At 41.9% G+C, this 25,189-nt stretch overlaps 1 protein-coding gene across 1 annotated transcript in view; it reads right to left on the bottom strand.

Moving 5' to 3' along the window:
- LOC139749885 (uncharacterized) overlaps positions 1-12,539 on the bottom strand; it is a 230,545-nt gene extending 218,006 nt beyond the window's left edge. The window contains exon 1 of the mRNA XM_071664267.1: positions 12,330-12,539. Within this exon, the coding sequence (XP_071520368.1) occupies positions 12,330-12,527 (198 nt within the window). The 5' untranslated portion in view covers positions 12,528-12,539. The remainder of the gene's footprint in view (positions 1-12,329) is intronic.
- Between the last annotated feature and the right edge of the window lie 12,650 nt (positions 12,540-25,189).

The following is a 25,189-nucleotide window of genomic DNA, read 5'->3' as shown; positions in this document are numbered from 1 at the left end:
ATCAGTCATCCCTCCAGTTGCACCTCTCACCACATTAACATCCAAAAGTCTTTCTTTCATGTGCCTATCAATCAACACATAATCCAATAATGCTCTCTGGCCATCAGATATACATAAACTAATAGGTTATGTATATCTCTCTTTTTAAACCAGGTATACCCAATCACCAGTCCTTCACCATTTCCATTTACAACACTGAACACCCCATGTATACCAATTATTACCTCAACTGCCACATTATTCACCTTTGCATTCAAATCACCCATCACCATAAAACCTGCTCTCGTGCATCAAAAGTATTAACACACTCACTCAGCTGCTCCCAAAACATTTGCCTCTCATGATCTTTCTTCATGTTCAGGTGCATATGCACCAATAATCACCCATTTCTCTCAATCCACTTTCAGTTTTACCTATATCAATCTAGAGTTTACTTTCTTACACTCTATCACACACTCCTACCACTCCTGTTTCAAGAGTAGTGCTACTCCATCTCTTGCTCTTGTCCTCTCACTAACCCCGGACTTTACTCCCAAGACATTCCCAAACCACTCTTCCCCTTTACCCTTGAGCTTCGTTTCACTCAGAGCCAAAACATCCAGGTTCATTTCCTCAAACATACTACCTATCTCTCCTTTTTTCTCATCTTGGTCACATCCACACACATTTAGACACCCCAATCTGAGCCTTCGAGGAGGATAAGCACTCCCTGCGTGACTCCTTCTGTTTCCCCTTTTAGAAAGTTAAAATACAAGGAGGGGAGGGTTTCTAGCCTCCACTTCCGTCCCTTTTAGCCGCCTTCTATGACACGTGAGGAATGCTTGGGAAGTATTCTCTCTCCCCTATTCCCAGGGATATATATGTATACAAATACATATCAACATATACAGACATACACAAACATATACATAAATATACGTGTACATATTCATAGTTGCTTGGCTTGATCCATTCCTGGTGCTACCCCACCCCACAGGGAACAGCATCACTACCCTCTACATCAGCAAGGTAGTGCCAGGAAAAACAGACAAAAAAAGGCCACTTTTGTTCACACTCAGTTTCTAGCTGTCATGTGTAATGCACTGAAACCACAGCTCCCTATCAACATCCAGGCCCCACTAAACTTTCCATGGTTTATCCCAAATGCTCCAAATACCCTGGTTCAGTCCACTGAAAGCACGTCGATCCTGGTATACCACACTGTTCCAATTCACTCTATTCCTTGCACACCTTTCAGTCTCCTGTATGTTCAGGCCCCAATCGTTTAAAATCTTTTTCACTCCATCCTTCCACCTCCAATTTGGTTTCAGACTTCTTGTTCCCTCCACCTCTGACACACATCCTTTTTGTCAATCTCTCCTCACTCATTCTCTCCATATGTCCAAACCATTTCAATGCACCCTCTTCTGCTCTCTCAACTCTTATTTCCACACGTCAATCTTACCCTTTCATTAATTACTCGTCCAAGCCACCTCACACCACATATTGTGCTCAAACATTTAATTTCCAACACATCCTCCCTCCTCCATACAACTCCATCTATAACCAATGCCTCGCAACCATATAACATTGTTAGAACAACTTTTCCTTCAAACATACCTATTTTTGCTCTCTGAGATAACATTCTCTCCTTCCACACATTCTTCATCACTTCCAGAACCTTTGCCCCCTCCCCTACCCTGTGACTCACTTCCGCTTTCGTGGTTCCATTTTCTGCTAAGTCCACGCAAAGATATCTAAAACACTTCACCTCCTCCAATTTTTCTCTATCTAAACTTAAATCCTAATTAACTTATCCCTCAACCCTACTGAACCTAATAACCTTGCTCTTATTCACATTTATTTCAACTCTCCTTTCACACACTTTTCCAATCTCAGTCACCAAATTCTGCAGTTTCTTACATGAATCAGCCACTATAGCTGTATCATTGGGGAACAACAACTGACTCACTTCCCAGGCCCTCTCATCTCCAAAACTCTTGCATTTAACTCCCAAACCACCCCAGCCATAAACAAATTAAACAACAATAGGAACATCACTTACACCCATGCCGCAAACCGACATTTACTGGGAACTAATCACTCTCCTCTCTTCCTACTCGTACACATGCCATACATGCCTTGGTAAAAACTTTTCACTGCTTCTAGCAACTTACCTCCCACACCATATACTCTTAAAACCTTCCACAAATCACCTCTATCAACACTATCATATGCCTTCTCCAAATCCGTAAATGCCACATACAAATCCATTTGTTTTTCTAAGTATTTCTCACAAACAATCTTCAAAGCAAACAGCTGATCAACACATCCTTAACCACTTCTGAAACCATACTGCTCTTCCCCAATCTGATGCTCTGTACATGCCTTCACCCTCTCGATCAATGCCCCCATATATAATTTCCCAGGAATGCTCAACTTATTCTACATCAACCAATTTTTCATCCAGTATGATCGTTGGAATCAATATTTTTTTCTTCATATCTTTCCATTTTTGTGTCGTTTTGTTTTTGTAAATATTTTTCACAGATTTTTATCACTTTTTTTTTTGAAGATTATCACTATCTTTGTAATTATTGAACAGAATTTATTAATGAAGAAAGGAATAGGGCCAAAACAGATTTTCTCCTGCAAAAATAGGTATGTTTGAAGGAATAGTAGTTTCAACAATGTTATACGGTTGTGAGGCATGGTATAGATATGGTTGTACAGAGGAGGGTGGATGTGTTGGAAATGAAATGTTTGAGGACAATGTGTGGTGTGAGGGGGTTTGATTGAGTAAGTAATGTAAGGGTAAGAGAGATGTATGGAAATAAAGAGTATGGTTGAGAAAGCAGAAGAGGGTGTGTTGAAATGATTTGGACATATGGAGAGAATGAGTGACGAAAAATTGACAAAGAGGACACGTGTCAGAGGCGGAGGGAACAAGGAGAAGTGGGAGACTGAACCGGAAGTTGAAGGATGGAGTGAAAAAGATTTTGAGCGACTGGGGCCTGAACATACAGGAAGGAACCGAGTCTGAAAGAGTATGCGAATGGAGAAAGTTGTGGGTGAATGTGAATAAAAGCAAATATATAAGGTTTATCACAGTTGAAGGAAAAGTTAGTTGGGATGTAAGTATGAAAGGAGAAAAATGAGAGGAAGTAAAATGTTTTAGATATCTGGGAGTGACTTAGCAGTAGGTCAGGGAGAATGATTTAGTGAAAAGAGAAGAGGTAGTGACAGCTTTGCAGATGAAATCCAGCAAGGCAGCAGGTTTGGATGGTACTAGAATCTATTACAAAACTGGGTAACTGTGTTGTTGATTGGTTGGTAAGGATATTCAATCTATGTATGGACCATGGTGAATTGCCTGAGAATTGGAAGAATGTATGCATAGTGACACTGAACAAAGGAAAAGGGAATAAAGGTGAGTATTTCAACTACATAGGCACAAGTTTGTTGAGTATTCCTGGGAAATTATATAGGAGGGTATTGATTGAGATAATGTGGGCATGTACAGAGCATCACATAGGGGATGAGCAGTGTGGTTTCAGTAGTGGTAGAAGATGCATGGATCTGGTGTCTGTTTTGAAGTCTGTATGTGAGAAATACTTAGAAAAACAAATGGATTTGTATGTGGCATTTAAGGATCTGGAGAGGACATATGATAAGGCTGATAGAGATGCTTTGTAGAAGGTTTTATAGATATATGTTGGAGGAGGTAAGTTGCCAGAAGAAAATTTTTTTTACCAGGGACATATTGTATGTGTACGAGTAGGAAGTGAGGAGAGTGATTGGTTCCCAGTGAATGTCGGTCTGCGGCAGGGGTGTGTGATGTCCCAAGGATGTTTAATCTGTTTATGGATGGGGTGGTTAGGGAGATAAATGCAAGAGTTTTGGAGAAAGGGGCAAGTATGCAGTCAGTTGTGGATGAGAGTGCCTGGGAAGTGTCAGTTGTTGTTCGCTGATGATACATCTCTAATGGCTAATTTGTGTGAGAAACTGCAGAGGTTGGTGAGTGAGTTTGTTAAAGTGTGTAAAAGAATAAAGTTGAGAGCAAATGTGAATAAGAGCTAGGTAATTAGGTTCAACTGGGTTGAGGGACAAGTTCATTGTTATGTAAGTCTGAACGGAGAGAAATTGAAGGAAGTGAAGTGTTTTAAGTATCTGAAAGTGGACTTAGCAGCAGATGGAACCATGGAAGCAGAAGTGAGTCACAGTGTGGGGGGAGAGCAAAGGTTCTGGGAGCAATGAAGAATGTGGGGAAGCAAAGAACGTTATCTTGGAAAGCAAAAATGGGTATGTTTGAAGGAATAGTAGTTCCAAAAATTGTGTGTGGTTGCAAGGCATGGGCTATAGATAAGGTTGTACAGAGGAGGGTGGATGTGTTGGAAATGAGATGTTTGAGGACAATATGTGGTGTGAGGTGGTTTGATCAAGTAAGTGATGTAAGGGTAAGAGAGATGTGTGGAAATAAAAAGAGCGTGGTTGAGAGAGCAGAAGAGGGTGTGTTGAAATGGTTTGGAGATATGAAGAGAATGAGGAGAAAAGATTGACAAAAAGGATATATGTGTCAGAGTTGGAGGGAACAAGGAGAAGCAGGAGACCAAACTGAAGGTGGAAGGATGGAGTTAAAAAGATTCTGAGCGATCAGGGCCTGAACATACAGGATAGTGAAAGGTGAGCAAGGAATCGAAAGAATCGGAACGATGTGTCATACTGGGGTCGACACACTGTCAATGGACTGAACCAGGGTATGTGAAACATCTAGGATAACTATGGAAAGGTCTATGGGGCCTGGATGTGGATGGGGAGATGTGTTTTGGAGCATTACACTTGACAGCTAGAGAGTGAGTGTGAACAATTATGGCCTTTTTGTCTGTATTCCTGGCACTACCTCACTGAAGCAGGGGAGTGTGATGCTGTTTTCCTATGGGAAGGGGTAGTGATGCGGGAGACAGCAACAAAGTATAATAAATAAAATATATGATATACAATATTTTTTTTTTCTTTTTAAACTATTCGCCATTTCCCGCGTTAACAAGGTAGCGTTAAGAGCAGAGGACTGGGCCTTTTTAGGAATATCCTCACCTGGCCCCTTCTGTTCCTTCTTTTGGAAAATTAAAAAAAAAAACGAGAGGGGAGGATTTCCAGCCCCCCACTCCCTCCCCTTTTAGTCGCCTTCTACGACACGCAGGGAATACGTGGGAAGTATTCTTAATCCCCTATCCCCTGGGATAATATAATATATAATATATAATAATCATCCCAGGGGACTGGGGAGAAAGAATACTTCCCATGCATTCCTCACGTGTCGTAGAAGGCAACTAAAGGGGACAGGAGCAGGGGGCTGGAAACCCTCCCCTCCTTGTATTTTAACTTTTAGAATCTAAAAGGGGAAACAGAAGAAGGAGTCATGCGGGGAGTGCTCATCCTCCTCGAAGGCTCAGATTGGGGTGTCTAAATGTGTGTGGATGTAACGAAGATGAGAAAAAAGGAGAGATAAGTAGTATGTTTCAGGAAAGGAACCTGGATGTTTTGGCTCTGAGTGAAACGAAGCTTAAGGGTAAAGGGGAAGAGTGGTTTGGGAATGTCTTAGGAGTAAAGTCAGGGGTTAGTGAGAGGACAAGAGCAAGGGAAGGAGTAGCACTACTCCTAAAACAGGAGTGGTGGGAGTATGTAATAGAGTGTAAGAAAGTAAACTCTAGATTGATATGGGTAAAACTGAAAGTGGACGGAGAGAGATGGGTGATTATTGGTGCATATGCACCTGGGCATGAGAAGAAAGATCATCGGAGGCAAGTGTTTAGGGAGCAGATGAGTGAATATGTTAGTAGTTTTGATGCACGAGACTAGGTTACAGTGATGGGTGATTTGAATGCAAAGGTGAGTAATGTGGCAGTTGAGGAAATAATTGGAGTACATGGGGTGTTCAGTGTTGTAAACGGAAATGGTGAAGAGCTTGTAGTTTTATGTGCTGAAAAAGGACTGGTGACTGGGAATACCTGGTTTGAAAAGAGAGATATACATAAGTATATGTATGTAAGTAGGAGAGATGACCAGAAAGCGTTATTGGATTACATGTTAATTGATAGGCGCGCTAAAGAGAGACTTTTGGATGTCAATGTGCTGAGAGGTGCAACTGGAGGGATGTCTGATCATTATCTTGTGGAGGCAAAGGTGAAGATTTGTAGAGGTTTTCAGAAAAGAAGAGAGAATGGTGGGATGAAGAGAGTGGTGAGAGTAAGTGAGCTTGGGAAGGAGACTTGTGTGAGGAAGTACCAGGAGAGAATGAGTATAGAATGGAAAAAGGTGAGAACAATGGAAGTAAGGGGAGTGGGGGAGGAATGGGATGTATTTAGGGAAGCAGTGATAGCTTGCGCAAAAGATGCTTGTGGCATTAGTAGCGTGGGAGGTGGGCAGATTAGAAAGAGTAGTGAGTGGTGGGAAGAAGAAGTAAGATTATTAGTGAAAGAGAAGAGAGAGGCATTTGGACAATTTTTGCAGGGAAATAATGCATATAACTGGGAGATGTATAAAAGAAAGAGGCAGGAGGTCAAGAGAAAGGGGCAAGAGGTGAAAAAATGAGAGTTGGGGTGAGAGAGTATCATTACATTTTATGGAGAATAAAACGATGTTTTGGAAGGAGGTAAATAAAATGCGTAAGACAAGGGAACAAATGGGAACATCAGTGAAGGGGGCTAATGGGGAGGTGATATCAAGTAGTGGTGAAGTGAGAGGGAGACGGAGTGAGGATTTTGAAGGTTTGTTGAATGTATTTGATGATAAAGTGGCAGATATAGGAAGTTTTGGTTGAGATGGTGTGCAAAGTGAGAGGGTTAGGGAGAATGATTTGGTAAACAGAGAAGAGGTAGTAAAAGCTTTGTGTTAGATAAAAGGAGGCAAGGCAGCAGGTTTGGATGGTATTGCAGTGGAATTTATCAAAAAAGGGGGTGACTGTAGTGTTGAATGGTTGGTAAGGTTATTTAATATATGTATCACTCATGGTGAGGTGCCTGAGGATTGGCGGAATGCTTGCATAGTGCCACTGTACAAAGGCAAAGGGGATAAAAGAGAGTGCTCAGATTACAGAGGTATAAGTTTGTTGAGTAGTCCTAGGAAATTATATGGGAAGGTATTGATTGAGAGGGTGAAGGCATGTACAGAGCATCAGATTGGGGAAGAGCAGTGTGGTTTTAGAAGTGGTAGAGGATGTATGGATCAGGTGTTTGCTTCCAAGAATGTATGTGAGAGAGACTTAGAAAAGCAAATGGATTTGTATGTAACATTTATGGATCTGGAGAAGGCATATGAGTTGATAGACATGCTCTGTGGAAGGTATTAAGAATATATGGTGTGGGAGGCAAGTTGTTAGAAGCAGTGAAAAGTTTTTATCAAGGATGTAAGGGATGTGTACATGTAGGAAGAGGAAAGTGATTGGTTCTCAGTGAATGTAGGCTTATGACAGGGGTGTGTGATGTCTCCATGGTTGTTTAATTTGTTTATGGATGGGGTTGTTAGGGAGGTGAATGCAAGAGTTTTGGAAAGAGGGGCAAGTATGAAGTCTGTTGTGGATGAGAGAGCTTGGGAAGTGAGTCAGTTGTTGTTCGCTGATGATACAGCGCTGGTGGCTGATTCGAGTGAGAAACTGCAGAAGCTGGTGACTGAGTTTGGTAAAGTGTATGAAAGAAGAAAGCTGAGAGTAAATGTGAATAAGAGCAAGGTTATTAGGTACAGTAGGGTTGAGGGACAAGTCAATTGGGAAGTAAGTTTGAATGGAGAAAAACTGGAGGAAGAAAGTGCTTTAGATATCTAGCAGTGGATTTGGCAGTGGATAGCACCATGGAAGCGGAAGTGAATCATAGGGTGGGGGAGGGGGCGAAAGTTCTGGGAGCGTTGAAGAATGTGTGGAAGTCAAGAACATTATCTCGGAAAGCAAAAATGGGCATGTTTGAAGGAATAGTGGTTCCAACAATGTTGTATGGTTGCGAGGCATGGGCTATAGATAGAGTTGTGCAGAGGAGGGTGGATGTGCTGGAAATGAGATGTTTGAGGACAATATGTGGTGTGAGGTGGTTTGATCGAGTAAGTAATAATAGAGTAAGAGAGATGTGTGGTAATAAAAAGTGTGGTTGAGGGAGCAGAAGAGGGTGTTTTGAAATGGTTTGGTCACATGGAGAGAATGAGTGAGGAAAGATTGACAAAGAGGATATATGTGTCAAAGGTGGAGGGAATGAGGAGAATAGGGAGACCAAACTGGAGGTGGAAAGATGGAATGAAAAAGATTTTGAGTGATAGGGTCCTGAAAATGCAGGAGGGTGAAGGGAATATAAGGAATAGAGTGAATTGCAATGATGTGGTATACCGGGGTCGACGTGCTGTCAATGGATTGAACCAGAGCATGTGAAGCGTCTGGGGTAAATGGAAAGTTCTGTGGGCCTGGATGTGAAAAGGGAGCTGTGGTTTCGGTGCATTATTACATGACAGCTAGAGACTGAGTGTGAACGAATGTGGCCTTTGTTGTCTTTTCCTAGCGCTACCTCACACACTTGAAGGGGAGTGGGTTGTTATTTACTGTGTGGCGGGGTGGCGATGGCAGTGAATAAAGGCAGACAGTATGAATTATGTACATGTGTATATATGTATATGTCTGTGTGTGTATATATATATGTATATGTAGAGATGTCTAGGTATGTATATTTGCATGTGTGGACGTATATGTATATACATGTGTGTGTGGGTGGGTTGGGCCATTCTTTCATCTGTTTCCTTGCGCTAAATCGCTAATGCAGGAGACAGCGACAAAGCAAAATAACTAATAAATATACTTAAGTATATGTATGTAAGTAGGAGAGATGGCCAGAGAGCATTACTGGATTACATGTTAATTGATAGGTACGTGAAAGAGAGGCTTTTGGCTGTTAATGTGCTGAGGGGGGCAACTGGAGGATGTCTGATCATTATCTTGTGGAGGCAAAGGTGAAGATTTGTAGAGATTTTCAGAAAAGAAGAATGCTGGGGAAAAGAGAGTGGTGAGAGTAAGTGAGCTTGGAAAGGAGACTTGTGTGAGGAAGTACCAGGAAAGATTGAATGCAGAATGGAAAAAGGTGAGAGCAAATGACATAAGGGGAAAGGGAGAGGAATGGGATGTATTTAGGGAAGCAGTGATGGCTTGCGCAAAAGATGCATGTGGCATGAGAAAGGTGTAAGATGGGCAGATTAGAAATGGGTAGTGAGTTGTGGGATGAAGAAGTCAGATTGTTAGTGAAAGAGAAGAGAGAGGCATTTGGACGATTTTTGCAGGGAAATAGTGCAATTGACTGGGAGATGTATAAAACAAAGTGGCAAGGGGTCAAGAGAAAGGTGCAAGAGGTGAAAAAGAGTACAAATGAGAGTTGGGGTGAGAGAGTATCGTTAAATTTTACGGAGAATAAAAAGATGTTTCGGAGGGAGGTAAATAAAGTGCATAAGACAAGAGAACAAATGGGAACATCGGTTAAGGGGCTAAACGGGAGGTAACAACAAGTAATGGTGAAGTGAGAGGAGATGAAGTGAGTATTTTCAAGGTTCTTTAAATGTGTTTGATGATAGAGTGGTAGATATAGGGTGTTTTGGTCAAAGTGGTGTGCAAAGTAAGCAGGTCAGGGAGAATGGTTTGGTAAACAGAGAAGAGGTAGTGAAAGCTATGTGGCAGATGAAAGATGGCAAGGCAGGCGGGTTTGGATGGTATTGCAGTGGAATCCATTAAAAAAGGGGGATGACTGTGTTGTTGACTGGTTGGTGAGGATATTCAATGTATGTATGGTTCATGGTGAAGTGCCTGAGGATTGATGAAACGCATACATAGTGCCATTGTACAAAGGCAAATGGGATAAAGGCGAGTGTTCAAATTACAGAGGTATAAGTTTGTTGAGTATTCCTGGGAAATCATATGGGAGGTTATTGATTGAGAGAGTGAAGGCATGTACAGAGCATCAGATTGGGGAAGAGCAGTGTAGTTTCAGGAGTGGTAGAGGATGTGTGGATCAGGGGTTTGCTTTGAAGAATGTATGTGAGAAATACTTAGAAAAACAAATGGCTTTGTATGTAGCAATTATGAATCTTGAAGGCATGTGATAGAGTTGATAGAGATGCTCTGTGGAAGGTATTAAGAGTATATGGTGTTGGAGGTAAGTTGCTAGAAGCAGTGAAAGTTTTTATCAAGGATGCAAGGCATGTGTATGAGCAGGAAGAGAGGAAAGTGATTGGTTCCCAGTGAATATTGGTTTGTGGGAGGGGTGCGTTTTGTCTCCATGGTTGTTTAATTTGGTTGTGGGTGGGGTTGTTAGGCAAGTGAATGCAAGTGTTTTGGAGAAAGGGGCAAGTATGCTGTTTGTTGTGGATGAGAGGGCTTGGGAAGTCAGTCAGTTGTTGTTCGCTGATCATAAAGCACTGGTGCCTCATTTGGGTGAGAAACTGCAGAAGCTAGTAAATGAGTTTGGTAAAGTGTGTGACAGAAGAAAGCTGAGAGTAAATGTGAATAAGAGCAAGGTTATTTATTGAGTTCAGTAGATTTGAAGGACACAAGTCCCTTGGGAGATAGGTTTGAATGGAGAAAAACTGGAGGAAGTAAAGTGTTTTAGATATCTGGGAGTGGATTTAGCAGTGGATGGAACCATGGAAGCAGAATTAAGTCACAGGTTGGGGGAGGGGGTGAAGGTTTCTGGGAGCATTGAAGAATACATGGAAGGCGAGAAGGTTTTCTCTGAGAGCAAAAATGGGTATGTTTGAAGGAATATTGTTCCAAAATGTTCTATGGTTGTGAGGCGTAGGCTATAGACAGGGTTGTGTGGAGGAGAGTGGATGTGTTGGAAATAAGATGCTTGAGGACAATATGTGGTGTGAGGTGGTGTGATCAAGTAAGTAATGAAAGGGTAAGAGAGATGTGTAGAAATAAAAAGAGTGTGGTTGAGAGAGCAGAAGATGGTGTATTGAAATGGTTTGGGCACACAGAGAGAATGAGTGAGGAAAGATTGACAAAGAAGACATATGTGTCAGAGGTGGAGGGAATGAGGAGAAGTGGGAGACCTAATTGGAGGTGGAAGGATGGAGTGAAAAAGATTTTGAGCAATCAAGACCTGACCATACAGGGCATATGAAGTGTCTGGGGTAAACCATGGAAAGTTTTGTGGGGCCTGGATGTGGAAAGAGAGCTGTGGTTTTAGTGCATTACACACGACAGATAGAGACTGAGTGTGAACGAATGTGGCCTTTGTTGTCTTTTCCTAGCACTACCTCGCATGTCCAAGGGGGAGGGGGGTGCCATTTCATGTGTGATGGGATGGCAAGGGGAATGGATGAAGGCAGCAGGTATGAATATGTAAATGTGTATATATGTATATGTCTGTGCATATGTTGAAATGTATAGGTATGTATATGTGCATATAGGCGTGTATGTATATACATGACATGTGGGTGGGTTGGACCATTCTTTTGTCTGTTTCCTTGCGCTACCTTGCTAACGTGGGAGACAGTGACAAAGTATAATAAATAATAAATAAATACTATTCAGAGTAGGGTAGAATGAATTCTACCTCCGTATTCCCTGTGTGTAATCAAAGGAGACTAAAGCGGGCTGGAGGGGAGACTGGAAAACCCTCCTTTAATCTCACGCTGCTACTCTTTATCTCAGAATAAAACACTGAATAATAAAAAATTACTTAGCTCTAGAATAAACAACATTGTAATATTTTTACTGAAGTATAACAATACCTATATAGTGAACCCTTGATATAATGGACACCAATATAACAGATTTCCAATTTAACAGACCCTGATATAACAGATTTCAGATTCAAAGGACTCTGATATATCAGATTTTGGATTTAATGGACTGGGTTAATCATAATACATTAATTAACAATAATCTTAGAATGAAAAAAATAAAAGAATCTCAAATGCCACACCATGCGCAATTCATATCGCACTTGTTTTTGGTAGCATGGGATATATTCACTCTGTTTCCGTCTGTCTGCCACAAGCTACCATGTGGTCAGGTTGTATACAGAGAACTGTGACTTCATTAAATAATTTTGCAATCCTTACAATTCAAAATGGCATCAAGTGACACAGGAGTTAAAGCATGTGAACTGAATATCATATTAATGTATATTATATATTGTATCAAAACATGGCCCATACGTTACATTCAATTTAATGGACTTTTGGCATTAACGGACACCCCTTTCTCCCAATTACTCAGTTAAATCGAGAGTTTACTGTATTATGTAATTTTTTTTTTTCATACAGGGAAGAGTCATTTCAGACGAAATGTGCAGTTTAAGTGTTAAAATACAACTGACACTCACCGTATCTTGCTGAACATATGAAGGGTCTTGTTTCCCTGTGCAGATCTTACAACTGAGATCATAAATGTGATTAGAGTGGCCTAATGTTGTATCTTCTAAAACTTCTGTCACGGGGTCTGCTGGGAGTGAATTGAGGGTTTCTGGAGCTGTGAAGAAAGAAAGAAAAATGTAAGAAAATTTTTCGAATATACACATCATGACACTGCATTACGCATGGGTAGCCAATGGATGAAAATAAAGATAAACTATTCATTAGTCTTTTCTACCTTTTATAGGCAATTAGCTTCCCTTTCCTCTTTATACATTCTTGAAGGCATGAAGGCACCAATTCCGCCAAGTTCTTAAGAAGCTGTGGGTCCAAATTGTGCAATTCTTTGTGAATGGCCGCCTCAAGCTTGGGGACACTGCTAGCATCCGTCCTTGAAAGTCAATGCTTAATGAAGCTCCACAAGTTCTCTATCAGATTAATATCTGGGATATTTCCAAGCCAATCAGTAATAAAGTCGACTCCACAGTCAGTAAGCCACTGCTTCACAGATTTTGCTGTATGGCAAGGAGTGCCATCCTGCAGGAACACATCCACATTGCTTTTCTGATTACAGTCTAGTGAATAGCCCATCAGTAGCTTGAGATAATTGTGCTGATTCATGGCTTGATTTCTAGGAAGCAGGACAAGGTCACCAATTCCATAATAAGAACAACCCCAAAGCATGACAGAATCAGGTTGTTTAACACTCGTGAAAGTGTCCTTGGGATTGAGAGGGGTCACTCCTGGCATAACAATAAACATGCTAACTTGGTTCCCAGTCAAAAAATGTGGCTACACCCCTCCATAGAATGTGCTTCCATTTGGTCTTATCCGACTGAAGATATGTCTTGGCAAATGTGACCCTTGGCTACCTTGCCATAAGGGTGAGGAGAGGGTTCTTTCAGGCTTGATGGCAGCTGAAGTGCAGGTGGTTGTGGATAGGTTGATGAATGGTCCTTACTGACACTTCACCAATCAGTTTTGGGTTTATTCTTTTAATTCCCATGCTGACAAATGTGAATTAGCTTCTAGATCTCATTTCAAGATGGTTAGCGCGGGTGTGAAGTCTTCTGAGCCTTCCCGGGTCTTCCTTTATATGCTGATGTTGCCTTACCTCCAGTGCTGCAAAATCACTTTGTCCATACCTGCCCTGATTGGACACTTAACACCGACAATCCTTGACATTTCCCTTACTGGCCTTTATGCCTTGTACAGACTAATGACTGAAGCTATTTCCCTTTTTTGCCTAGTCCTTTCACTTCCCCATCGTGACAACAGAGCAGGAAACCTTCGGCAATAAGGTATCAGAAGGGGACAAACTCAGATAGACCATCAACATTTATTCACTTCCTACTAATGATCAAAATCAACTCGGGTTGTTCACCAGGGCATGCTCATGCCTCCAAGCCTCTCATCGCAACCTGAAGCATGCTGGAAAACCAGATGAACATCAGCACTCTGGCTGCGAGGGAGAGTGAGCCAAAACTGGTTGTAAGATATGTGTTGGCCCTCTCGTGCATAATACAATATTGAGGGGTGTATAAATATATACATGTGTATATATGTATATGTCTGTGTATGTATATGTATCCTGGGAGCCTTGAAGAATGTGTGGAAGTCGAGAACATTATCTCGGAAAGCAAAAATGGGTATGTTTGAAGGAATAGTGGTTCCAACAATGTATGGTTGCGAGGTGTGGGCTTTGGATAGAGTTGTGCGCAGGAGGATGGATGTGCTGGAAATGAGATGTTTGAGGACAATGTGTGGAGTGAGGCGGTTTGATCGAGTAAGTAATGTAAGGGTAAGAGAGATGTGTGGAAATAAAAAGACCGTGGTTGAGAGAGCAGAAGAGGGTGTTTTGAAATGGTTTGGGCACATGGAGAGAATGAGTGAGGAAAGATTGACCAAGAGGATATATGTGTTGGAGGTGGAGGGAACGAGGAGAAGTGGGAGACCAAACTGGAGGTGGAAAGATGGAGTGAAAAAGATTTTGTGTGATCAGGGCCTGAACATGCAGGAGGGTGAAAGGCAGGCAAGGAATAGAGTGAATTGGATTGATGTGGTATACCGGGGTTGACGTGGTGTCAGTGGATTGAATCAAGGCATGTGAAGCGTCTGGGGTAAACCATGGAAAGTTGTGTGGGGCCTGGATGTGGAAAGGGAGCTATGGTTTCGGGCATTATTGCATGACAGCTAGAGACTGAGTGTGAACGAATGGGGCCTTTGTTGTCTTTTCCTAGTGCTACCTCGCACACATGAGGGGGGAGGGGGATGGTATTCCATGTGTGGCGAGGTGGCGATGGGAATGAATAAAGGCAGACAGTGTGAATTGTGTGTATGGGTATATATGTATGTGTCTGTGTATGTATATATATGTGTACATTGAGATGTATAGGTATGTATATTTGCGTGTGTGGACGTGTATGTATATACATTGTGCATGGGGGTGGGTTGGGCCAATTTTTTCGTCTGTTTCCTTGCGCTACCTCGCAAACGCGGGAGACAGCGACAAAGCAAAATAAATATAAATATATATGTATATGTATGTATACATTGGAATGTATAGGTATGTATATGTGGGTGTATGTATATACATGTGCATGAGGGTGAGTTGGGCCTTTCTTCCATCACTTTCCTTGCGCTACGTCGCTAAAGTGGGACACAGCGACTAAGCATAATAAAAAACAAAAATAAACATATATGTATGTACATATATATACATTATTTCATTTTATATATTTTGTCATCCTTTGTCAATGTCTCCCACATTAGCAAGATAGCGCAAAGGAACAGATGAAAGAATGGCTCAACCCACCCACATACACATGTATATACATACACGTCCACACACACACACACACACACACACATATATATATACATATATATATATATATATATACCTATACATTTCAACATATACATATACATACCCAGACATATACATATATACACATGCACATAATTCATACTTGCTGCCTTTATTCATTCCCATCACTAAATTCGTTCTCACTTAGTCTTTAGCTGTCATGTATAATGAACCGAAACCACAACTATTTATATTTATTTATTTTACTTTGTCGCTGTCTCCTGCATTAGCCAGGCAGCGCAAGAAAACAAGCGAAAGAATGGCCCAACCCACCCACATACACATGTATATACATACACATCCACACACACACATATACATACCTATACATTTCAACGTATACATACATATACATTTTTTTTTTTTTTTTGCTTTGTTGCTGTCTCCTGCGTTTGCGAGGTAGCGCAAGGAAACAGACGAAAGAAATGGCCCAACCCACCAACATACACATGTATATGCATACGTCCACACACGCAAATATACATACCTACACAGCTTTCCATGGTTTACCCCAGATGCTTCACATACCCTGATTCAATCCACTGACAGCACGTCAACCCCGGTATACCACATCGATCCAATTCACTCTATTCCTTGCCCTCCTTTCACCCTCCTGCATGTTCAGGCCCCGATCACACAAAATCTTTTTCACTCCAGCTTTCCGCCTCCAATTTGGTCTCCCATTTCTCCTCGTCCCCTCCATCTCCGACACATATATCCTCTTGGTCAATCTTTCCTCACTCATTCTCTCCATGTGCCTAAACCATATACATACTCACACATATATACATATATACACATGTACATAATTCATACTTGCTGCCCTTATTCATTCCCATGCACCACCCCGCCACACATGAAATGACAGCCTCCTCCCCCTGCATGTGCATGAGGGAAAGACAACAAAGGCCACATTCGTTCGCACTCAGTCTCAAGCTGTCATGTATAATGCACCGAAACCACAGCTCCCTTTCCACATCCATGCCCCACAAAACTTTCCATGGTTTACCCCAGATGCTTCACATGCCCTGGTTCAATCCATTGACAGCACATCGACACAGGTATACCACATTGTTCCAATGTACTCTATTCCTTGCACGCCTTTCACCCTCCTGCATGTTCAGGCCCCGATCGCTCCAAATCTTTTTCACTCCATCCTTCTACCTCCAATTTGGTTTCCCACTTCTCCTCATTCCCTCCACCTCTTGACACATATATCCTCTTGGTCAATCTTTCCTCACTCATTCTCTCCGTGTGACCAAAACGTTTCAAAACACCCTCTTCTGCTCTCTCAACCACATTTTTTCTATCACCACACATCTCTCTTACCCTTTCGTTACTTATTTAATCAAACCACCTTACACCACGTATTGTCCTCAAACATCTCATTTCCAATACATCCACCCTCCTCCACACAACTCTATATATAGCCCACACCTTGCAACCATATAACATTGTTGGAACCACTATTCCTTCAAACATACCCATTTTTGCTTTCTGAGACAATGTTCTCACCTTCCACACATTTTTCAATGCTCCCAGAACTTTCGCCCCCTCCCCCACCCTGTGACTCACTTCGGCTTCCATGGTTCCATCAGCTGCCAAATCCATTCCCAGATATCCAAAACACTTCACTTCCTCCAGTTTTTCTCCATTCAAACTTACCTCCCAATTGACTAGTCCCTCTACCTTACTGTACCTAATAACCTTGCTCTTATTCACATCTAATCTCAGCTTTCTTCTTTCACACACTTTACAAACTCAGTCATCAGCTTCTGCAGTTTCTCACCAGAATCAGCCACATGCCTTACATCTCTCCTCCTCTCTCTCTCTCTCTCTATTTTTTTTTTTTTTTTGCTCTGTCGCTGTCTCCTGCGTTTGCGAGGTAGCGCAAGGAAACAGACGAAAGAAATGGCCCAACCCACCAACATACACATGTATATACATACGTCCACACACGCAAATATACATACCTACACAGCTTTCCATGGTTTACCCCAGACGCTTCACATGCCCTGATTCAATCCACTGACAGCACATCAACCCCGGTATACCACATCGATCCAATTCACTCTATTCCTTGCTCTCCTTTCACCCTCCTGCATGTTCAGGCCTCGATCACACAAAATCTTTTTCACTCCATCTTTCCACCTCCAATTTGGTCTCCCACTTCTCCTCGTTCCCTCCACCTCCGACACATATATCCTCTTGGTCAATCTTTCCTCACTCATTCTCTCCATGTGCCCAAACCATTTCAAAACACCCTCTTCTGCTCTCTCAACCATGCTCTTTTTATTTCCACACATCTCTCTTACCCTTACGTTACTTACTCGATCAAACCACCGCACACCACACATTGTCCTCAAACATCTCATTTCCAGCACATCCATCCTCCTGCGCACAACTCTATCCACAGCCCACGCCTCGCAACCATACAACATTGTTGGAACCACTATTCCTTCAAACATACCCATTTTTGCTTTCCGAGATAATTTTCTCGACTTCCACACATTCTTCAAGGCTCCCAGGATTTTCGCCCCCTCCCCCACCCTATGATCCACTTCCGCTTCCATGGTTCCATCCACTGCCAGATCCACTCCCAGATATCTAAAACACTTTACTTCCTCCAGTTTTTCTCCATTCAAACTTACCTCCAAATTGACTTGAATCTTAACCATACTGTACCTAATAACCTTGCTCTTATTCACATTTACTCTTAACTTTCTTCTTTCACACACTTTACCAAACTCAGTCACAAGCTTCTGCAGTTTCTCACATGAATCAGCCACCAGCGCTGTATCATCAGCGAACAACAACTGACTCACTTCCCAAGCTCTCTCATCCCCAACAGACTTCATACTTGCCCCTCTTTCCAAAACTCTTGCATTTACCTCCCTAACAACCCCATCCATAAACAAATTAAACAACCATGGAGACATCACACACCCCTGCCGCAAACCTACATTCACTGAGAACCAATCACTTTCCTCTCTTCCTACATGTACACATGCCTTACATCCTCGATAAAAACTTTTCACTGCTTCTAACAACTTGCCTCCCACACCATATATTCTTAATACCTTCCACAGAGCATCTCTATCAACTCTATCATATGCCTTCTCCAGATCCATAAATGCTACATACAAATCCATTTGCTTTTCTAAGTATTTCTCACATACATTCTTCAAAGCAAACACCTGATCCACACATCCTCTACCACTTCTGAAACCACACTGCTCTTCCCCAATCTGATGCTCTGCACATGCCTTCACCCTCTCAATCAATACCCTCCCATATAATTTACCAGGAATACTCAACAAACTTATACCTCTGTAATTTGAGCACTCACTCTTATCCCCTTTGCCTTTGTACAATGGCACTATGCACGTATTCCGCCAATCCTCAGGCACCTCACCATGAGTCATACATACATTAAATAACCTTACCAAACAGTCAACAATACAGTCACCCCCTTTTTTAATAAATTCCACTGCAATACCATCCAAACCTGCTGCCTTGCCGGCTTTCATCTTCGCAAAAAACTTTAACTACCTCTTCCCTGTTTACCAAATCAAATTTTCCCCCAACCCTCTCTACTTGCACACCACTCGACCAAAAAACCCTATATCGCCACTCGTCATCAACCATTCAACAAACCTCAAAATACTCATTCCCTCTCCTTCTCCCAAACACCCTAAAATTGTTATCACCTCCCCATTTACGCCCCTTCACTGGAAAATTCCCATTTCTCCCTTGTATTAAACCCCCCATTAACCCCTCCTTCCAAACATCTTTTTATTCCCCCCAAAATTTACTGATAGTCCTTTACCCCAACCTCATTTTCCCTTTTTTTTTTACCCTTGCAAAACCCTTTTCCTCCTTGACCTTGTTTTTTTTATATATATATCCCTGGGGATGGGGGAAAGAATTCTTCCCCCTTTCCCGCGTGTCGGAAAAGGGGACTAAGGGGGGCGGAGCGGGGCCGGGAAAAACCCCCCCTCCTTTATAAAATTTCTAAAATGGGAAACAAGAAAAGGGTCACCGGGGGGTCAACCTCCCGAAGGCTCAGGTGGGGGCCTAAGTATGGGGGATTTTAACCAAAGGAAAAAAAGGGGGAGATAGGTAGTATGTTTAGGGAAAAGGGAAACCCGAAAGTTTTGGGTCGAGAAAAGAAGCTCAAGGGAAAGGGGAAGAGGGGGTTTGGGAAAATTTTGGGGATGAAGTCAGGGTTTGTGAGAGGACAAGAGCAAGGGGAAAGGGGTAGCAATCTCCCGAAACAGAGTTGTGGAGTATGTAGAAGTAAAAGTAAATTCTCGATTTAAAATTGGTAAATTGAAATTGATGGGGAGAGGTTTGGGGATTATTGGCATACACGGCATGAAAGAAAAATCATAAGGGAAGTGTTTTGGGGGCAGCTAAATAGTGGTTAGCTTTTGATGCACGAACGGGGGTTTTAGTGAAAGGTGATTTTAAAGCAAAGGTGATAAGTGGGTGTTGAGGGAATAATTGGTAGCATGGGTGTTCGTTTGTAAATAAATGTGAAGAGCTTGTAGATTTTTTGTGCCCGAAAAAAAGGACATGATGATTGGGAATACCTGGTTTTAAAAGCGAGATATACATAAGTATAACTTATTTAACTAGAGAGATTGGCCCAGAGAGCTTCTTGGGATTACGTGTTAATTGACAAGGCGGTGGCGAAAGAGAGACTTTCTGGATGTTACTGTGCTGAGAGGTGCAACGGAGGGAAGTCTGATTCAATTATTTTTGTGGAGGCTAAGGTGAAGATTAGTATGGGATTTTCAGAAAAGAGGAGTGAATGTTGGGGTGAAGAAGGTGGTGAGAGTAAGTGAGCCTGGGAAGAGCCTGTGTGGGGAAGTACCAGGAGAGACTGTGTACAGAATGGAAAAAGGTGCAGAACAATGGAATTAAGGTAGTCGGAGAATGGATGTATTTGGGAATCAGTGATGGAAGAGGCGCAAAAGATGCTATGTGGCATGAGAAGAGTGGGAGGTGGGCTGTTTTAGAAAAGGGAAGTGTGTGGTGGGATGAAAGAAGTTAAGAGTATTATGAATAGAGAAGAGAGAGGCATTGGACGATTTTGCAGGGAAAAATATAAATGAATATATATATACATATATTATATTTATATTTATTATATTATACTTTGGTCGGCTGTCTCCCCGCGTTTGCGAGGTATGGCAAGGAACCAGTACGAAAGAAATGGCCCAACCCCCCACATCACATGCATATACACACGTCCACACACTGCAAATATACACAACCTACACAGCTGTCCATGGCTTTACCCCAGAACGCTTCACATGCCTTGATTCAATCCCCTGACAGCACGTCAACCCCGGTATCCCATCGCTCCAATTCAATCTATTCCTTGCCCTCCTGTTCACCCTCCTGCATGTTCAGCGCCCCGATCAACACAAAATCTTTTCACTTCATCCCTGCCACCCCCAATTTGGTCTCCCTCTCCTCCTTGTTACCTCCCCTCCCGACACATTTATCCTCTGGTCAATCTTTCCTCACTCATTTCCTCTCCATGTCCCAAAACCACCTCCAAACACCCTCTTCTGCTCTCTCAAACCAACTCGTCTTCATTTCCACACATCTCTCTTACCCTCACGTTACTCACTCGATCAAACCCCCCTCACACCAAACCACATATATAAATAATATATCTATATATATATATATATATATATATAATACATAATATGCTTTGAAAGAATGTATGTGAGAAATACTTAGAAAAGCAAATGGATTTGTATGTAGCATTTTTATTGGATCTGGAGAAGGCATATGATAGATTGATAGAGATGCTCTGTGGAAGTATTAAGAATATATGTTGTGGGGGGACAGTTGTTAGAAAACAGTGAAAAGTTTTTATCGAGGATGTAAGGCATGTGTATGTGTAGGAAGGGAGGAAAGTGATTGGTTCTCAGTGAATGTAAGGTTTGCGGCAGGGGTGTGTGATGTCTCCATGGTTTTGTTTTTATTTGTTATGGATGGGGTTGTTAGGGAGGTGAATGCAAGAGTTTTGGAAAGAGGGGCAAGTATGAAGTCTGTTGGGGATGAGAGAGCTGGAAGTGAGTCCATTGTTGTTTGCTAATGATACAGCGCTGGTGGCTGATTCATGTGAGAAACTGCAGAATCTGGTGACAGAGTTTGGTAAAAATGTGTGAAAGACAGAAAGTTAAGAGTAACTGTGAATAAGAGCAAGGTTTATTGAGCGGTACAGTAGGGTTGAGGGGGCAAGTCAATTGGGCGGGAGTATGAAATGGAGAAAAACTGAGAAGAAGGTTTTTAGATATCTGGGAGTGGATCGGCAGCGTATGGAAACATGGAAGCGGAGTGGATCATAGGGTGGGGGAGGGGGGGCGAAAATTCTGGGAGCCTTGAAGAAGTTGGAAAGTCGAGAAAAATTATCTCGGAAAGCAAAAATGGGTATGTTAAGGAATAGTGGTTCCAACAATGTTGTATGGTTGCTGAGGCGTGGACTATGGATAGAGTTTTGTGGCGCAGGAGGATGGATTGCTGGAATGATATGTTTGAGGACAATGTGTGGTGTGAGGGGTTTTGATCGAGTAAGTAAAAAGGGTAAGAGAGTTGTGTGGAAATAAAAAAGGGTGGTTGAGAGAGCGAAGAGGGTGTTTTGAAATGGTTTGCACATGGAGGGGAATGATTTGAGAAAGATTGCCCAAAATGATAAAATGTGTCGGAGTGAGGAAAGAGGAGAAGGGGGCCCCCCAAATTTGGAGGGGAAAGATGAGTGAAAAAAATTTTGTGTTCGGGGCTTAAAAAGCAGGAGGGTGAAAGGAGGCAAGAATAGAGTGATTGGAGCATGTGGTATACTGGGGTTTTGACGTGTGTAAAGGATTGAACAAGGCATGTGAAGCGTGGGGGTAAACCTTTGGAAAAAGCGTGTAGGAAATATTTTTGGGCGTGGGTGGACGTTTTTTAAAACAGGTGTAGGGGGGTTGGGCCATTTTTTTTCGTCTTTTTCCCCTTGCGCAAACCCTCGAAAACGCGGAGACAGCGACAAAAAAAAAAAAAAAAAAAAAAAATAATATATATTTTAAAATATATATATAATACAAAATATATTATAGGGGAGAAAGAATATTTCCCAAAGCATTCTCACTTTTTGTAGAAGGGACTAAAGGGAGGGAGGGGGGGCAGAAACCCCCCCCTTTGTATTTAACTTCTAAAAGGAAAACAAGAAGGAGTCATGGGGATTTTCTCATCCCCCTGAAGGTAGATTGGGGTTTCAAATGTGTGTGGATTAACCAAAATGAGAAAAAAGAGAGTTTGGGGTAGTATTTTGGGGAAAAGGGAACCTGATTTTTTGGCTTTTAGTGAAGGAAGCTCAAGGTAAGGGGAAGGTGGTTGGAATTTGTTTTGGGAGTAAGTCAGGGTTGGTGAAGGAAAGAAAAGGGAAGGAGAACATACCCCTTTGAAACGGGAAATGGTGGGAGAAATGATAGGTGAAAAAAAGTAATCAGATTGATAGGGGGTAAAACTGAAATGATGAAGAGGATGGTGATATTGGTGCAATGCACCTGGGCTGGAAGAAAGTCAGGGTGGAAGGTTTTGGGAGCAGCGATGGTGTGTTATGTTTTGATGCAAGACCGTTTATAGAAGGGGTGATTTAAGGGAAAGGTGGTAATGTGCTTTTGAGGGAAAAATTGGTTACATGGGGTTTTCGTGTTGAAAATGGAAATGAAGAGCTTGTAATTGTGCTGAAAAAGCTGGTGATGGAAGGGTTTTAAAAAGAGAGTATACAAAGTAACAAAAGTATTTAGTTAAGTAAATGGCAAGAGAGGTATTGGATAACTATTAATTGATAGGGCGAAAGAGAACTTTTGGATGTTAATGGCTGAGAGGGCAATGAGGGATGTTGATCATTATCTTGTGAGGCGAAGGTGAAGATTTGTAAAGGTTTTCAGAAAAAAAGAGAAAAATTTGGGTGAAGGAGGGTGAAGTAAGTGATTTTGGGGAAGGAGTTGTGTGAGGAAGTCCCAGGAAGACTGATCAGAAATGGAAAAAGGTGAGAAAAAGGGAAAGTAAGGGGGGTGGGGGAGGAAGGGGATGATTTAGGGAAATGATGGTTGGCAAAAGATGCTTGTGCATGAGAAGGTGGGGGGTTTGGGTGATTAAAAGGGGAAAGATTGGGGGGATGAAGAAGTAGATATAGTGAAAAAAAGGAAAAGGGCATTTGGACGATTTTGCAGGAAAAAGGGCCAATAGTGGGAATGTATAAAAAAAAGGGCGGGGTTTCAGGAGAAAGGTGCAAAGTGAAAAAGAGGGCAAATGAGATTTGGGGGTGAGAGAGTATCTTTAAAATTTTTTAGGGAGAATAAAAGATGTTTTTTGGGAAAGGGGGTAAATAAAGTGCGAAAACAAGGAACAATGGAACTTAGTAAAAAAGGGGCAAAAAAAAGTTTATAAGTGTGGTGAATGAGAAGAGATGGAGAAATATTTTTTAAGTTTGTTGAATTGTTTGAGATAGAGTGGCAGATATAGGGTTTTTGGTCGAGGGGGTGTGAAGTGAAAAGGGTAGGGAAAATGATTTGGTAAACCGAGAAGAGGTAGTAAAAGCTTGCGAAAAATGAAACGGCAAGGCAGCAGTTTGGATGGTATTGCATGGAACTAAATTAAAAGGGGACCCCTTTTTTAGACTGGTTGGTAAGGTATTTAATGTATGTATGAAATCATGGGGAGGTGCCTGAAGATTGGAACCGTTGGGGGGAGTGCCATTGTACAAAAGCAAAGGGGGATCGAGTGAGTTTCAAAATTTTTGAGGTATAAATTTGTGATATTCCTGGGAAAAATTTGGGAGGGGATTGATTGAGAGGGAAGACATGAAGAGCATTTAGATTGGGGAAGACCCCCTGGTTTCGAAGGGTAGAGGAGTTGAAAAAAAGGGGTTTTCTTTGAAGAATGTAGTAAAAAATACTAGAAAAGCAAATGGGTTTGTATGTAGCTTTTTTGGGTCTGGAAAGGAAAAGATAGAGTTGATAGAGAGCCTGTGGAAGGTATTAAGAATATATGGTGTGGAGGCAAGTTGTTTAAAACATGAAAAGTTTTTTTAAACGAGGATGTAAGATTGTAGGGGTGGAAAGAGAGGAAAGTGATTGGTTCTCAGTGAATGAGGTTTGGCAAGGGTGGTGTGTCATGGTTTTAAATTGTTAGGATGGGTTGTAAAGGGGGGTAATGAAAAATTTTGGAAAAAGGGGGAAGTATGAAATCGTTGTGGATGAGGAGCTTGGGAATGAGTCAGTTGTTGTTTTCGCTGATGATACGCGCTGGTGGAATTTATTGAGAAACTGCAGAAGCTGGTGACTGAGTTTGGTAAAGGTGTGAAAGAAGAAGTAAAAAAATAAATGGGGAAAAAGAGCAAGGTTATTGGGACAGAGGGTAGGGTCAAGTCAATGGGAGGTAAGTTGAATGGAAAAAACTGGGGGAAGTAAAAATTTTAGAATCTGGGGGGGGATCTGGGAGCGGATGGAACCATGGAACGAAGTGAATCCCTAGGGTGAGGGGGACTAAATTTCCCGGAGCCTGAAAATGTTGAAATCAGAACATTTTTATCTCGAAAGCAAAAAGGGTATGTTTGAAGGAATAGTGGTTCAACAATGTTGTATGGTTTCGAGGCGTGGGCTAAAGGATAAGTTTTTTGCGCGGAGGGTGGTGTTTTTTTTTTAAAAGAGATGTTTTAGGAAATAGTGGTGTGAGGTTTGATCGAGTAAGTAATTTAGGGAAGAGAATGGGGGAAATAAAAAGAGGTGGTTGAAGAGCAGAAGGGGGGTGTTTTGAAATGTTTGGCACATGGAGAGAATGAGTGGGGAAAAGATTACCAAGAGGAAAATTTTGTCAAGTGGGGGGGAACGAAAAGAAGTGGAGACCATTGGAGGTGAAAATGGATGAAAAGTTTTTTGGATGATCGGGCCT

Source organism: Panulirus ornatus, chromosome 8 (assembly GCF_036320965.1).
Source record: "Panulirus ornatus isolate Po-2019 chromosome 8, ASM3632096v1, whole genome shotgun sequence".
Lineage (NCBI taxonomy): Eukaryota > Metazoa > Arthropoda > Malacostraca > Decapoda > Palinuridae > Panulirus > Panulirus ornatus.
Note: the sequence above shows the minus strand (reverse complement) of the source record. Positions and strands in the feature narration are given on the sequence as shown.